General features: G+C 43.4%; 1 protein-coding gene across 5 annotated transcripts in view; it reads right to left on the bottom strand.

The window, feature by feature from the left end:
* Positions 1-17,027, bottom strand: part of LOC143324947 (FH1/FH2 domain-containing protein 3-like) — an 84,390-nt gene that overhangs the window by 11,262 nt on the left and 56,101 nt on the right. The window contains exons 6-17 of one of the 5 annotated variants that reach the window (XM_076737760.1): positions 9,585-9,679; positions 8,566-8,677; positions 7,653-7,747; positions 6,812-6,955; positions 6,423-6,670; positions 4,854-4,991; positions 3,420-3,482; positions 2,870-2,980; positions 2,552-2,686; positions 2,213-2,263; positions 1,187-1,377; positions 86-616 (exon numbers count right to left, since the gene is read on the bottom strand). In XM_076737760.1, the coding sequence (XP_076593875.1) occupies positions 86-616; positions 1,187-1,377; positions 2,213-2,263; positions 2,552-2,686; positions 2,870-2,980; positions 3,420-3,482; positions 4,854-4,991; positions 6,423-6,670; positions 6,812-6,955; positions 7,653-7,747; positions 8,566-8,677; positions 9,585-9,679 (1,914 nt within the window). Of the gene's footprint in view, positions 1-85; positions 617-1,186; positions 1,378-2,212; positions 2,264-2,551; positions 2,690-2,869; positions 2,981-3,419; positions 3,483-4,853; positions 4,992-6,422; positions 6,671-6,811; positions 6,956-7,652; positions 7,748-8,565; positions 8,678-9,584; positions 9,680-17,027 lie in introns of all 5 variants that reach the window. The other 4 variants (XM_076737761.1, XM_076737762.1, XM_076737763.1 and 1 more) reach the window with 4 other exon arrangements.

The following is a 17,027-nucleotide window of genomic DNA, read 5'->3' as shown; positions in this document are numbered from 1 at the left end:
TGTTGAAAGCAGACAATTTTGACATTGAGAGACATACATGCAGTTGATAATCAAAGTAAGTGAATAACATTAGCACCAATCATACCTGCTTCAATGTCATTGGTGAGTTTCTCCTCCCGCTCCTCCCTCTCCAGAGTGCTACTTGTGGAGGAGATGCTGGATGCAGAGCAGTTGTCCTTTTCATTCACTTCCTCGTTCTGTCTCTCCTTCTCGCTCAGCAGTACGTTGTCCTCTACATCCCTTTCCGTCGGTTGCGCCTCCTCTAACTCAACATTTGCCACTGCATCAGTTTCTCCCACCTCTGCCACATCTGCTACCTCCGCTTCTTCTACCTGCTCTTCAACCGCTACCTCATCCTTGCACGGCTTCTGTTCCTCAAGCTTCTCCTGCTCTTGCCTCTCTTCTTCCTCCGTGGCCGACTGCTCATCAGCCGCCGGCTCTGCTGCCACATTCTGGCCACACTGAGTCTCAGCAACGTCCTCTGTCTCTGCAGGCGACTCCGCCTCAATCTGCTGCTCGTCTGGCTCGGGTGGAGGTGTGGGGGAAGGTTCTGTTAGCTCTGATGCTGGACTTTTGGTCCTGGACTGTGGGTCAAGGTTTTGCTCTGAGATATGTTCTGTTCATGGGAATCAAAACAACATGGTATAAATTTACTTTCAGTACTTCTGTTATGTGCCTTTATTATCTGTTGTGACCCCATGAAACATTCTTTGTTTACCGTTAAAGCTGCTTTATATCACATACTGAGGTATCCTGAATTGCACTGAGAGATAAATCTACATACATTTTCGGACTGTAGAAGGAATTCACAAAGCATTACTTTGATATACGGTAAATTACCTTCAAATCACTGACACTGTTCAATCAGAACTTCATTAAAGCCATTTTGCTATTAAGAAAAGTAGATTTGTGTGCACCCCCACTCCTCCTTATGTTTTACTCAGGCATCTTGATATTGACTTCTAGAGTCAAGTAGGTCTTCTCAATAACTCCTTTCAAGAGAAGTGCAGCTGAATCTAATTTCTGTGCAATAATCATCCATGAAGTGTTAATGCCGAGCCCACAGTGTGTGACAGTTGTGCTGACAGCCAGTATTGTCTCTGCCAGCTCTGCAAGCCAACATTACACTCCATTCATGCTCACTCGGGTACTAATGATGAATAAATGCTTGGCGAATGCCATTTACCCGATGTCTGATGTGCAGTGGCGGCGGTGTCTTCCTGTGAGACAATGGATGAAGGTGTGGTACAGCGGGACGCTGAGCGGCTGGCAGGGTTCGTACTGAGACACAATGTGATCTCTGTCCGTCCTCTTGTCGGCACCCTGGGACGCTCTCGCTCAAACTCCTCAGCAGCTAGCCGCTCCACAGCTTTGTACCTGCAGTAACAAAATGCAGCTTTAGGACATCTGCCCACTATGGTTTAGATGCCTGCTGATCTCCACTCAGTGTTAATTTAAGTCTCAGCCATTTAATATCTGTTGATGATAGAATACACACAAACAAAGGAATGCAAACTGGTATTTATATATAACGTATAACATCTAACTGTATAACGACTAACAGATATTTGTGACATTCATATCTTCCTCTCTATAACAAACCTCCGAAGAAACTGATCAATTTAAAATATTACATTTTCCTACTATGAGGCCTCATCCAACAACAGTAAAAAAATTCAGTCAGGTTTTAGTTACTAATACCTATGGTGTCAATATTTCTGCTGTGAACAAATATGACATGTTTGCCGTATTCCAGGCTAATTATGGAAAAATGGAGCTGTAATTACTCAGAAACTCAAATGAAGACAAGTGACGCCCAAAGTGCTGATCAACATTTTTGCGGTTCCTGATCTGAGTTCACACACACCATAAAATCCAATGAGATGCATTCAGTTGACAGGGGTGAAATAGGTGAGGGGATTAAAAAAAAGCTATAAATCACTTCACGTCAGACGGAGAGGCCGGACCAAATCCATGCCGAAACACAATTACACACTTGTCCTGTTAACTTTGGGATGTCTTAATGGTGAGCATGCCTAAAGGGGCTCTGACACCTATAATTCAGCCTGAGGCTGGGTGCAAACCGACTTCACATCTGCTATCTATTTTAAAATAGGATCTCAAAGCATTCACAAACCTCCTCAGTTGTTTGATATATCGTCACTACTGCAGCATTATTGTGGATCCATGTGAACCCATGAAATAAACTCACCTCTCCTCTCTGGCTTGCCGTGCTTCTTCCCTCTTGTCTACGTAATCTCGACTGAGATAGAAAGACAGAAACAGAGCGAGAGTAAGGCTATGTAGGACCAGAACAAATATTATATTTTAAATCTGATGATTGTTTGGCTGAAAATGATCTGGTAAGTGCAAAGAAAGCCAACAAATTATTATAAAAAGCTAAGACAAGACATCTGCACAGAACATATGCTGTTAAAGACTCCTTCTGCCATGATTCAGAATATCAAATGATCCCCATAAAGACAAACAGCTCAGCTTTAATCAGACTCATGGTAGATTTGTTTTGTCGAACTGGTAAGGTGAGACTAACCTGAAGCGATTCCTCTCCTCTCTCTCGATTCTCTGCAGACGCTCCTCTCTTTCCAGGCGCCTCCTCTCTCTCTCTGCAGCCAGAGACTCCTGATGCTGTCTGTACGAGGACGTCAGTAGGCCCCCTAAAGCAGGTCTACTTGCCAAAGACAAACAACAAATTTAATAAAATAATCAAAATTGAGTGATTGGTTTGTGTTCTGATTTAGGTATTGGCGCATTTGGTCAAATAGGAGCTTTACAGATGGTTTGAGTTACATTCAATCAACCATATCCACGACATGTTCTGCATTAGCTGTGGAAAAGCTGAGATGCCAACCTGTCAACCGGTTTGGAGTCTGGTGTGGAGGGTGCTGAACTAGTGAAGCGATGGATGGGGGATGTAGGAGCCTGGTGCCTGCCAGGGTATGGAGTGCCATTGGCATTGATTCTGTTAAAAGAAGGGGAGAAATAAATGCTTTGCTCTCTCCAGAGACATTTCTCTACTGAAAGACAGAGAAGAAGGCCGAACATCACTTGAAAAATCTGTGATGTGATGCAAAGGACAGATACACTGAGATATGACTGTGCGGAGTAAAAGAACAGTGAGCTTGAGCACTTCTCAAGGTGCATTGCTCATGTCTGTACATGGGGGCATTTTGTCCTTGAACAGTTGCACAACACATCATGCGTAAATAAAACTAGTTAGCGAAGACGACGGATTCAGTCTCTAGAAACATAGTAGTGTTCAGCTATTACTGTTGTTCCACTGTTCAACGACAAACCTTTTCCCGACACTCTATTTAGGAAAATCACAGGATCTCAGAGCCATCTTACATCTTGTCCCTGCACACTCCTGTTACACTTGACCTGTTGACTCTTGGCCTTACCTTTCAGCCCAGCAGGGCTTTCTAGGTGAGTAAGATGTAGGAGAGTTGTTTATGTCTGTCAGACTGAAGATGGAAGTGAGAAAAAAAAAGAGTAAGGTCAGTCACTCCAAAGATAAAATGAGTAAAAGTTAGTCAGACACACAAGATAGTGAGGCAGCGGTCGGAGGAAGGAGGGCTGCAAGACCACACAACAACAGAGCCGACAGGGGCAAGACAACGTCTCTGTCTGTGTCAGTGTGCTATATAGAAGGTTAGAAACCTACTGTAAATTTTCATAAATAAAGTTCTTTTAGAGGCTTTCTCATCTTATCGTCCACTGCATTAAGAACTGAATTTGTGCTTTGATGCCAACATGGATACACTCTGAGCAACTGCTTTGCCAGTTCAGATTTGTTTCTATTACCAGAAACGATTGTCCCAGAAACATGGACAGCTAAGACACAGTGACTCCTCAATGCTTTGAATCGATTTATCGACTGGATGGATTAAATGTGGCACATGGCCACAATGAAAGACAGATGAGTCGTAAATGTTCTGCAAAATAACATTTTCCAGCAACTGAGAAAAGGAAGTCATTACCACTTTCCTTTTTCTGGTACCGTATGTCTTTGGAGATGAAAGATGCAACATAAATCACATATGATGGGATATAAAGGCATTTCTGGCCGCCGTGATCAAGAATTTTTCAAGGATGACGGAGAAACAGAGGAATAAAATTACAGCATGTCCAACACAAATAACCTCATAGGACGAAGAAAAGATGTAAAGAATACTTTAGGTTTTAGAATGACTACATCTGCCTTTACTCCTGTGACGCTTGCAGGTGTCTTTGCTGAGTGGACAGTGAGCTACAGTGAGACGCAGACACCAGTGACAGGGAGGACACTGTGTTTCCACATTGTGAGGCGCAATAGGATGTAACACACATAGATGAGCTGTAGCTCCTGCCTTCTCTGTCCTGGCCCTTTTCGCTCTACTCGGACCCAACAGTCACCTGGCTCTGGTTCAAATCATGGGACGAAGGGAGACGTCGGGGGAGAGGGAAGAGGGGTGAGGTTGGGGTAGACCGACACGTGCAAAGCCTGGCATTCTACAAAGCAACAGTCAGGTGGCTGGGGAGGAACACACCAAGGACTATGCATCCTCTTTTTAGGTGCAACGGACACAGGAGATGACGCCCTGGTCTTGACGCTGAGATATTTTCTCTGCCCTTCAGGGTCACTGGCTTTAGGGAGGATGTTGGCCATACACTTAAAGTTCAGACACATGTTAGGAGTGTCTCCTACAGCTGGAGCCACACTAGGATGACAAAATACAAGAGAGTCCAAAGGGAATAAGGAAAATAATCATACTTTCAAGTGGAGGAAAAAGTAGGGAGATACTGCATGGGTAAATGGGAAAACTGCGTGGGAAGGCACAGTTGGCCCAAAATACCTGTGAGCGCCCTGTCTAGAGGACTCAGTGACTGGGTGACTTTCATCATCTGCCTCTTCCTCGTCCTCCTCATCCTCCTCCTCCCCCTCTCCTTCCTCCTCCTCCTCTTCCTCCTCCTCTTCTTCCTCTTCCTCTTCTCTGTGGCGAGAGGAGGGGTCGAGGGTTGGAAGGAGGAAAGGGAGGATGTAGGCAGGCGAGAGGGAAGAGAAATTGGACACAGACAACATGAAAACACATGGCTGAGGACGCCGTCGGAGAGACAACACACAGGACCGACAAACACTAACAACAGGCTCGAAAGCAGGAAAGCATTAAAGGAAATATTAGTGTTTAGCAGGGACAGCCATTGAAAGATGTACGAGAGGGTTCGTCGGTTTTGACAACAGACACAAAATGTTAGAAATGGATATGTACAGCCAACAGGTACAACTACATTCAAGTGCAACATCAACGTTAACATTAACACAAAATAAATATAAAACATCTCCAAGTGAGTTTAATTGAGGAGGAAAATATTAATTTCAATAACAAGTGTTAGAGCTGTTAGGAGCTGATGGTCTGGACTACATCGGCACACGAGTCAGTGGCCGGTTGGCTATTTGGATCTCTCCTGGCTGTCTGGATTTCATTAACAATATGGAAACTGGTGAACTTCAAAGGCGGCTTGGATTTCCTGCGGTGAGCTGCAAGAAGCTAGTCTGGTATCATATGACCTGCTGGACTGAATTTAAGTGCACCTACAGGCCTGAGTGCTACCAGGAATATTGGCGCATATGCTGCTTTACGTTACGTTGTGTTACGTTGGAATCAGGAAAGACAGTAATCAGTGGTGACCTAAAAGACAAAAGGCAAGGCATCAAATAATTCCCTGTTTAAAATTTAATTCTAGTTGTTGTCTTCTGATATATGATCTATAAAAAAAAGTTTTTCTGGTGGTTTTATGGGGCACAGTCCAAGCTGCTGTGCAATTAAACAAGACTGCAATTTGCTTCTTCTTCTGAATCACCAGTTTCTTTTGGTTTCTTTGAGTTTGTGCAGTCACAAAGGTTTGCTGCATATAAAACAGAAGTGAAATCTAATGGACTCTCACTGAAGGAAGCATGAGACCAGGCAGATAGCTCATATCAAGTGTTTACAGAAGCTTCCTATTTCGATCAGCGGCAGGAGAATGCCTCTGACAGTGGGAAAATTAATTTAAATGTCACTTTCCAGCAGCAGTCTCCTCTTTGCCTTTCTTTAAATTACTGTATAATTAAATTCTGCTTTAGCTTGGGACAGAATCGGCAAGTCTCTCCAAGACTGAAATACAATACAACACTTGCAGTCAAGCTGTTTCCTGTGAAACGGAGTAATACTCCACGGGCCCAGGAATAATTTGTGATTCCTTTTTAGTTGCACATATCTCTCAGGGTTTAAAATATACGAGATCAAAACAAACCCTCCTGGCTGAACCTTTTACAGCCAGGATCAGACCAAGTTCAAGCTAAAATGGGAGCGAGGATGAAGTTTCTTTTCTGCTCTTGAATAGCTTCCACTTTTCCGTTTCTCTACAACCTCCCACCGCCTCACCTTTCGCTGATGTCTTCGATGCGCTGGCCCCCGTAGGGCAGGAAGCTGCTTGCATGAGTGTGAGGGCTGCTGGGTGATGCTGGGGCAGAAGCGTGGCCTCTGCTATTCTGGAGCGAATGTCTCCGGCTGCGTCTTCTCTCCAGGCCACGCCTCTCGTTGGTGCCGCCGACGCTGGCCCGACGGCGGTCCTTGCGGCCGCTGGGAGGCAACTGGGTTTCATCGTCTCCGTCCTCATGGCGGAGAGTCATCTGGATCAAATGCATCACAGAAGAACTGAGTAAATAAACTGTACGACTGTTGTTCATAAACAGCAACCTTGGTAGACACTTCATTCCGGGGATATGAGAGGTCACGTGACCATGACCTATGATGAGACACACATTCCTGACCTCATAGATGTTGAACTGCTCTACGAGGTCGAGGTCAGTGCCTTTCCTGCTCAGGTGTCTCTGGGCCATGGCTTCAATGCCCTGCTCCTCCAGACAGTCCACCATGTCGTAGTATGAGTCCTGGTCTGGGAGGCCTGCCAGAGTCTGAAACGCAAACACATTCAACAAAAACAGCATAAGATGCAATATTTTATATTAACTGTGAGAGAACAAAAACACACTGGTATAATCAAGAGAGACAGAAAGGGAATAAAACGTCTGGAGCCATTTTGTTTAAACCTCGTATTGAAATGGAATCTGTAACCAGATATGCCATCTAAATAAATCAATCACCACTATTTAAGACACTCACATCTTCTGTATTTTGACTCCAGTGTAATTAGAGCCATTTTTTTCTGTGCACTATAAAAAAACAGGGCAGGTTCATTAAAGTATAAAGTTATACAATCCACATTCCTTTAAATCAAGGACTCTTCTGTTGCTGCTGTTTCAAACTACTACAGCAGCTCCTTCACTTATAAGGTGGAGCAACAGGTGTTAATGGGTCACACTGCAACAAAACTCACAAATACAATCAACATACAGACTGAGTTTGCACCTGATTCAATCGAGCTGAATACAGTTTTGAAAACAATGCTGCTTCGCTGAGAACATTTACACCTCAAGTCAACAGACGTTTCTCCTTGTCCCAGATGTGGATTGCATTTTAATACAATGTGTAAGAGGGGTTTGACAGACAGAGACTGAAGAAAGAAAGAAGAAAATACTGTCATGGAGCAGACCATGTTAAAGGGTAAATAATTAGCTGGTTACTAGCCCGAGGTGGTATTCATTCACTGACCTTATTGATGAGTGTCATTGCATACACCAGCAGCTCTGTATCCACTCCATCCTTCTCATCCAGGATCTCCATGATGTTTGACCACAGCTTTGTGCCTGCAGCAGCGAATGGCATGCAACACATTGCATATCACGAGACAAACACACAGCAAGACAGAGCTTCCTGTATTTTCACATGGACAACAGATAATAATGAAGTCTGAATCCACCTGCTCATCTGAAGGCATAAAAAAACTACTGCAACCTCGCAGCTCCACCAGTGTGCAAGAAGCAAAACACAAATTGTTTTGTCATCTCATGGCTCCAGCAGGAGAAATGCAGTCATAGCAGTCTTTCTCTAGAAAAGCAGCAGTGGAAAAACAGAGCAGCGAGAGCCAAGCAGCCTTGTGTCTCTCACACACAAGGGTCAAGTCCATCTCCTTCTCGTCAGGACACTGGGGATCAGGTTTAGTCTCCTTACGCAACAGCAGAAGTGTCGGGATAAGATGGAGCTGAGACAGAGGGATACCCGACCCCTGCACGCTGCTGTTCAACCCCCTGTTGTACGTCACAGTACAATGCGAAGCCTTTTAGAGCAGCAGGTAACTGAAACCCATTGCAGACGGGAGTTACAGTCTTTCTAAACAAGCCTCGTTCCACGCAGGGAGCTGCTCAGGACGACTGATCTGACTCCTGTGTAACAGGAGACTGTGATCTATGGTCAGCTGAGCAGCACTACAGCCAGCATGGATAGCTTGATTTCCGTATTGAAGGAAAAATCTACCCAAAAAGGGTATTTTGATATTGACTTGAACACCCCAAAATCACTCTATACTATCACTAATCACTCATATACTATCCACTATATTCTATTAGTTTTGCCTTAGATTCCCTATCTACAGTTAAACTGCTGGCTGGTTAGCCTGGGCTCTTACCTCTTTTGGCATCCACCACGTTCACAGCCTTTATGAGCAGGGCGGCGTTCGACTCGGTGTACTCCACAAACACCAACAGCAGCTTCAGGGCTGTCTTCACCACCAAACGGAACTACACAAGGAGAATAATGAAGTTAACACAGACCACCGAACTCCAAGCACATAACCGACAATCCACTGAATTTCAATTGTAAACGATGTTCTTGTTGAAACACAAGGATCAACATGATGCAGAGAGTTATGTGTGGCAGCCCTTGAACTTCCAACTCACAAATGGCATCGTATCATCTTTTAAAAGCTTTTCCTGTCTGAACCATCTTGAGAGGTTTGATAAGAACCTTGTGTGAAGTTGAGGCAAATGGGAACATGTTGTTCTGTGCTCAGAGTGGAAATAGCAAGAAAGTAAAAATGACTACAATGACAATAAAACAAAAACTGGGTTAGAAAAAAAGAGTCTAAAAATGCTGAAGCTAATAGTCGAAATTTACACTCCTGCAAAAACATGAAAAGGAGAGAGAAAACTATTAACAGCAAAGCTGTCAGGGTTGATTTGCTTGGGAGTGAAAATCAACATCATGTCAGTGATGATAAAACCATCAGAGTTAATTTAACGCTTCTGAACAGCTGCCACATCAGCACTGCGACTGGACAAGCAACGGCCCGATCATCATCGTCAAACTGACTATTGGTGATGGAAATCTGCCACATAAAATGATTGGGAAGACAGAGTTTTGATTAAAAAAAACAAGGTGGATGCCAAATATTATTTCAATATTTACACAAGAAGGCAGAAAAGTAATTAGTGAGAACAGAAAACAGTGGGGTAAGAGAGGATCATCTGCTGCAAATATGTTGCACATGTGGGAATCTGGCCACTAGAGGGCCGAGGTGGCCACAGTGACAGGGCTTTCCACAGACCATTTCAGCCTTTGTCAGAGCACAGATGGGGTTGCTGAGTTGATTTTTACAGTGCACCTACTGTGCTGGCTGTGCTGAAAATGAATGTTCATATTCTTTACCTTGGATCCGACCAGGGTGTAAAGCCACTGGACTGTTTCATTGTGAGATATGAGGCCGTTCATCCCATCCACATACAGCATTATCTGTCCAAGAGCTGAAAGATGGAGAGAGAGAAAAAGATGGGGTTTGGTTAATCATCTGCCACTTCACTTTTGTTTTCTTTTTTTTTTTTCCTGTTTTCACTAAAACCTGAACATCACATTGGTCTTGCAGTCCTTACTCGCTCCTCAGTGTTTGGTGCCTGTTCAGAAGACTGATCATGACTCTCAGTGGAACCTTTTATATGCAAAGCAGGCGAAACGTCACCTACCTGGTTGGCTTTGGAGTCCTAGAGAAGCCCTAAATATGCACTTTGAGAGTTGCTTTGTGTTAACTGTATGCAAAACAAGTTTGTTAGGACAGTAGGTAAAACTCTGAGTGTACCCTGACTGACTTCAGCTCACCCTGTATGTCTGAAAACAGGACCTTGTCGTATGTATTATGAACAAAAACATAGATTTTTCAAAGTGGGAGTCACATATGCATGTATAAACAAGCACTCACACTCATACACACTAATGTGTATTGTTAGTGAAATCTACATACAAACTGGAGCTGCTGTGGAGATAAACCTTTGACAAATCACAACAGTTTGGTGCACAAAAAGAGTCTGGAGGGAAAATATTTCAGCAGTGTGCCTCAGTGGATGCTGACATGACTTCCATCTGTAACAGGATACATAAATAAGAACATAATAAGAGCCAAGGGATCTCGATGGGGGGCAGTAAAAGTGAAGGGCTTCTGTTAAAGAAGGAGACGGGGGAGGGGAGACAAACACCGCTGGACACCAGTGGAACAGACAAAAGCTCCTTTTAAATATGCAGTCTTTTTTTTTTTTTTTTTTTTTTAACCAGCATCTCAGTGGCCATCCACACACAGCAACTTAATGCATTCACACAGAAGACCACAGCAACAGGATGAGCTCAGCTTGAACCCACTGCAACTTCAGGTGATAGATTAGCTGACACGGGAAAAAAGCTGGAGCATAAACATGTGAACACATCGAAAGTGGAACATTTTTGGAAGGCCTGTTTGACTATTTCTTGGCAGACGCTGTGGCTGTGGGGGGTAATGCCTGTGAGAATTTTTGGAAAAAGTCAGTAAGGCCGGTCACGTCTTTTTCAAACATGACAAAAGGTGAGCTTGTACTGATCAAATTCAGAGATGTATGACTGGCTGGAGAATTCTTCACGGGCTGCAGAAACTGACACACCAGCTGTTTTCAACTGTCAGAAATCCAGGAAGGAATAACAAAAACAGGCAGAGTTCAATCTTTGACCAACAACTAGATAAAATACTTCAACAGACTTAAAGCTCCTTAAAACGGTTTCTGCTGACATGTTTTGATGAGAGGCTGCAGCTTCTGTCGTATATTTTTCCTCCCCTCTTCTCTGGAGGGGCATGAAAATCATGAAAATGCTGTAGATAAGCCAAAATTCCCAGGTGCAGCTGCTGTGTGTGCATGGTGCATGAGAGTGTGTGGGTGGATGCATGAGTGCATGAGTGCGTGTGTGCGTGTGTGTGTGGTGACAGGCCCACTGCTGCTGCAGTTCATCTTTTATCAATCAGGGCTAATTACTCACAACATGTCAGGCCAGAGCATTCCTAAGAGTCCTCTCCTGCAGCGAGCTCAGAGTCGTGTGTCAGCAGCGCCATGGACAATATGGCGAATCAAAGCAGACCACATCAGAGCGTGTTTATGAAAACATGATTAACCCCCTCAGTCAACGAAGGCCATAGTGTCAGCCTCTCGTGTAACACTCCCACTTTGTATGGGACCACCGCTGAAAGATGAGTGACAGCAGTAATGACATGACATACAGCTGGTCTACTGAGTCCAGAATGGTATACTGTGAAGAGAAAAAGCTCTAACTAGCATGTAAAAAAGTGGCTAAAAGAACTTTTCTTTTCAAAATTCTTTAGAGACGGACACAAACACCTGTGACTTTTGCTGGATGAGTAATGAGCTGCATGCTCTTCTTGTCAAATTGGTAGCCGATGTCTGACCCGTGGTATCATCACTGCGAAGACTTTTATCTCTCGTGTGCACCTGTGTACAGTATCTGGTGAGGTTTTGAGGAATGTCCATTGAAAGCAGGGGTGAGAAGAGATAGGCGGCCTTAATGAGGCTTTTGAAAGTGTCATTACACAACGTGAAGGTTCAGCCGCTGACGGATGAGACGTTGCTGATTGTTCTTCAAAGTTGACCACGAACCAAAATGGCTTTTAGATCATTCTGACATGTTATCATAAGAGATTATTTAAAGACACCATCAGTCGGATAGGAGTGGCTTTCTTACTGAAGCATGTAGCCAAGCAAAATGAAATCAGAACAAATGTCTATATCGTATGTGAATTTAATTTAGCGAGCAGTTAAGATACAGAAATGATATGATATTCAAACATTTATGAACCACGCCAGAAACCGCACAATCATTACCCTTTTGTCTCAGATTCATTAAAACTGCTGCTTCATGGAATTATTCAATGCCAGCTGCCACTTACGTACAATTCAACTCTGAGTACCAGAAACCACATGGACTGCAGCTACCCTGTGAGCAGTTAGGTAAAACGATACTGTAACTGCTTTAAAAAAAAAATAAAATTACCTTTCATTATGGGAAACTACAACCTTCAGAGTCTGGTCAGAAACTGTTTAAAGGAAACATCTAATTACTCTCAAAGCAATCACCTTTGTGAACTTCAAATGGAACTGATTTCCACACACTTGTGATTAAATTAGTCATGAAACTGCTCCGGAAAATGAAAAGCAACCTGTGTAGTTGCAGTCCAGGCTTTAAAAGGGTGATCAAATCATTACAGTATGGCGTCCTTTCCCAGGCTTGTACCTTTGTGACTAGCTGAGTCTGTGTGTCCAGAACCTGGGATCTGTTTTTAAACTCTACAACAGTCAGTCATCGATAACTCTGGAAGAGGGTTAATAAAAAGAGCATGTGAGTGCTGAGTCTGTACAAGACACCCTCCACTTCAAGCACTGATCCGGGGCCAAAAATGTGGGCCTCCATTCGAGTAATCATGAGCAGCTCTACAATACCTCACACAAAGTACAACAATAACATTGCTAAGTCTCTTTGCATGTATGTCACGTAAAGAGATGCTGGCAGACAATGAGCTTCCTTCAAAACACAGTGATTAGAATATAAATGTAGCCATTATGGGAAGGGATAGCCGAGGAGGAAAGAGTTAGCTAAAAAGAAACTTGGAAGTGTTCAATGAGAAGCCTGGCGTCTGTGCAGCGCTCTCACACTCCCATTTCTTTCAGTGCTTAACATACGTTTGCCTTCGGTGTAAATACAACATTTGAATTGTACTGAGCTGCAGAGAGGAACCACAGACCCACCGTGTGGATGAGACAGACCCCGTTCCTGTGTCTGGACCAGAACTCTGAGAGACGTAAAAACTTCAGCAACTGAGGTCGGCTGGAAGTGTTTCTTCTGGGCCTCTCCCTCTCATAAACCGCAGCAATTATCTTCCACAGCCCCAGGAATGTGCAGGAAGGGCTGCTCCCTGACCACTGCTGAGGTGAGAAGCACTCTGAGGTCTGGGTGGCAGCACCAACACGAGCCAGTTGACTCATATGCGGACATAAAAAAAAAAAATCCTTATCTATGAAGACGCAAGAAATCAACAGCTGCACTTCCAAACTCCCCTTCCACTCACCACTCTGCCGCCTTCGGTTTCATTTACAATTTGGAATTTATCAAAACTGGGTCAGCCAAACTGTCTGTCAGCGTGCAACATTTATTTTACCAGGACTTAAGGAAAGGGGCCAAATCTCCATCCCATACAGTCCAACTTAGACCCTCTTATCTTGTTATGCTCTTAGGCGGCACTCAGGTCTGAAGTGTGCCTCCCTTTACTCACGTGACCTGAATGTGCTTTACTGCAAAGTCTGGAAAATACTGAACTGTTCTGCCACATTATGCCCGCTAAATATTGAAGTACAAATTGATTTTTTTTGTCCATGTTGATGGTAAACATGTTAGCTTATTGACAGATCCAGCAGAGCAGCATTAGCATTCATTTTGAGTTGTTTCTGGGCATTTCACGAACCTTAGTCCAATAGTTAATCTCCGTTTAGCGCTTTGGTCTCCACCAACTCCAGCATGTCGCCGTTTGGTGCTGGGCAGGTAATGTTACATGTTACATGGAGGCTTATTCACATAAGCTGCAAGGGTGAACCAAATCAGTAAAGTAGCAGGCTGTAAAACCAAAACAGTGAGCTGAAAGACTGAGGCTCTGCAAGGATGAGGGGAAATGCAGAGTCAGCTTTGTAAAACAATGTCTGTTCTGACATATTTCTGCAGAATTTAGAAAGTTCCTTTCAAAAAAGCAGTGCAACGTAAAATGAAAGATTTCCTTTTGTTACTGACATCTGTCATTATCAGTTTAGGGTCTACAATAAAAAGGCAACTTTATTACTATTACTGTTATACAGCTCTTACTGTATATGAACTGGATAAGATGTGTTCATGGGTTACGTTCCATTTGTTATTCAGCTAATCACCCAGACCATTAGAGCCAGACAAACTGCCTCTGCCAGACCAATTCCAGTCACCGAGCTGGCTGCCAGACTTGCATTGAGCCCCATACAGTAAAACAACAGGGGGACGCTTCCATTTTCAGTCCTGAATACATGTCTGCCAGAATCTGACACAATTTACTGTGGGCCGAAGCCCAAATAAATTCCCCAAAGACAAACAAACAAACCTAATGGACTAATAGCATGAAGTAAGGCAGGGGAGCCTCTCCAGTATTTGGCTGAGCAAGCTCTACAGGCACTGCGGACCTGATGAACCACCGCAGTGCTGAGTAGGACACAGTGAGCGGAGAAGACAACAATGCTATAAAGAAGATAAAAAGGCTGAACAGTACTATTTCCTCCACCTCTGTATTTACAAACTATAAAGTGGATAGATTAGAGGTATTACTGTACTAGAAAAATGTTAGAAAATCATTTTAGGACAATGAACAACTGGGGAAAGCCCAACAGATGAGCTTTTCCCATCCCATCCAAGCGGGGAAGACTTTGGAGAAAAGCTACTGCATGACATCCACCCACTTGTAAAGCGAACTGAAAGATGAGCTGCGGTAAATTCTTACTGCTCTACAGAGAGTAGTGGTGTGATTCGCTCTGGTCCTGGCCAGCCATATGCTGAATTCAGTCCCAAAATACAGTCAGCTCGCAGGAATCAGCCGTAAAAACCCACTCGAACGCTGAGGATTTCAGTCTATCTGCCTGCGTGCTACATTAATGCAAGAGATTTATTTTTTTTCCAAATGATAGTTTATGTATCTTAGACAGCAAGGTCAGAGATGATAAAATAAGAGCTGGAGAAATGAACCAAATCAAACATTCTTACAATATAATTGCCTTGTATACTGAATTCGGTTACAGTAAAACAGGCTGTGGTGCAGGGTTGTAATCCCACTGCCAGGGGGTTTGCTAAGGCTGAAAATCCCAACAGATGAAGGGAGAAGAAAAAGGGGAGGCAGAATATAGGTCAAGCAGGTGGGGTTGAATTAGGTTCAGATGGAAGCTCATGTGAGGGGGATCTGACGGGGTCTGTGGGGGTCTGCAGGCTCTGACACAGGGGGAGGACAGGGTGGGACGTATCCGGTAGGAACAAGGCTCTAAGTTTAACCAAAAACATGACAGCGGGTGATGTTTTTCTATTCAGTTAAAGGTCGTCTGGTCAACGATTTTTTTGTTTTAAACTTTTAATTGTTCACCTATTGGTAAAGGACGTTAAAGGCTACATCCACACGAGAAATTTTGATTTTAAAACAGCATTTTAAAAAGAAAACAATGCCCCTCCAGATGAGCATTTTAGCACCATCACAAATAATCTCCATCCAGACTAACACACCTGAAAGTGCATATGGGCAAGAGTGTGGTATGGTAAAATGCAGAATCTAACTGCATAACATCTGCTAGCATTGGCAACAAGGTCAGCAACGCCTGCACATTCGTTAAGTTAACTGCTGTAGACAAGGCTCATAAATATATACATGCTGATGTTGTTTAATTTCTTCTGGAAAAAGGTTACATGATAGAGGCATGACAAATCAGGGAGTGATAAGACCGATCAGGAAGCGAATGTGTGTGTCTGCATGATCTTTTCCAAAAAGTGCTATGTGTAAATGCAGCAACAGCTATGCGCCTCAAAACGATAAGGTATTAAATGACAAGTTGTGTTATTTCTTCAAGACATGTCCGTGGAGCATGTACAGTAGACTGTGTTTTTGTGCTTTTGAAAGCTGGTGATTTAATTCAATAGAGGCCCTGCTGGAGGCAAAGACAAAATGTGCCAGTAGAGCAGAGAAGTTGTAGGCTAAAACCATATGTAGCACTCATTTCCTACATTTCCTGTCACAAGTAAAGATGCTAAATTATGTAGCCTATGACAACATCATTGGCTTTCTAAAGAGGACAAAACCTTTTTGAGAGCTTGGTTAGGGTGTCAACTTGTACTTCAGCAATGAAGCAACCTGTCGAATGACCTTCAGATCATAACCTGCATATTTAAACAAGTGTTAATAAATTAACCTTTAAAAGCACAAGTAGTATCACGGATTTGCATGTGTATTAGCGAGCTTTACACAAAGGGGCAGCAGGGGCACTGGCTGGCTCTGAGAGTTGCAGGAGATTGGGAGGAAAAAATGCATTATGTTCCCATGGGGTTTCATTACAAACCAGGAGTTCAAGTTTCTATTGGTACGACAAGGGCATTCCTGGAGATCTCCCTCTGGCTTCAACGCAGCGCTTGTCCACATGTGTGTGTCAGCAGTTCCTATGTTTTCCCCGCTCAAATTTCCTTTCTCCTCTGAGATTTAACGGGACGTTTCTTCACCTTCTCCTACGCATCATTCTTGCATGATCACACCAATAAGGAAGTGATCACACCTAAAATAACCAGAATATACACTGATACATTTACACAAAGCCTCTCAATGGAACCCAGACAGAATGGAAATGTTTATCCAGACCATGGGCCATAGTAAAGGTCTCCCCCCTCTAGAACAGACGACCTATAACACAGCCAGACAACACAATACACACTGTTTCCAACAAGAGCGTCCAACACCACTGTTAACCCAACTGTGCCTGGGTTTTCACTTAATGCTCAGTAAAACAGTCCAACCAGCAAAGAAGGAATTCAGTTATGCTCTGTTAAATGTTTAAAGGACTTAGGTCAGGGCATTACACAGAAACAATGATCTTGACTCAAAAATTAAGAGAAATAAAAGGTCACTCTAGTATGAAATGTTATGCTGGAAAAACTCCAGTCCATCATCCATGTTTTCTTTTATTTGCCAAATCATCTGTTTGTAATGAAGCAATGCTTACATGGTGATAAAGAAATATACTTTGTAAAGGA

Source organism: Chaetodon auriga, chromosome 8 (assembly GCF_051107435.1).
Source record: "Chaetodon auriga isolate fChaAug3 chromosome 8, fChaAug3.hap1, whole genome shotgun sequence".
In the NCBI taxonomy this organism is placed as follows: Eukaryota; Metazoa; Chordata; class Actinopteri; order Chaetodontiformes; family Chaetodontidae; genus Chaetodon; species Chaetodon auriga.
Note: the sequence above shows the minus strand (reverse complement) of the source record. Positions and strands in the feature narration are given on the sequence as shown.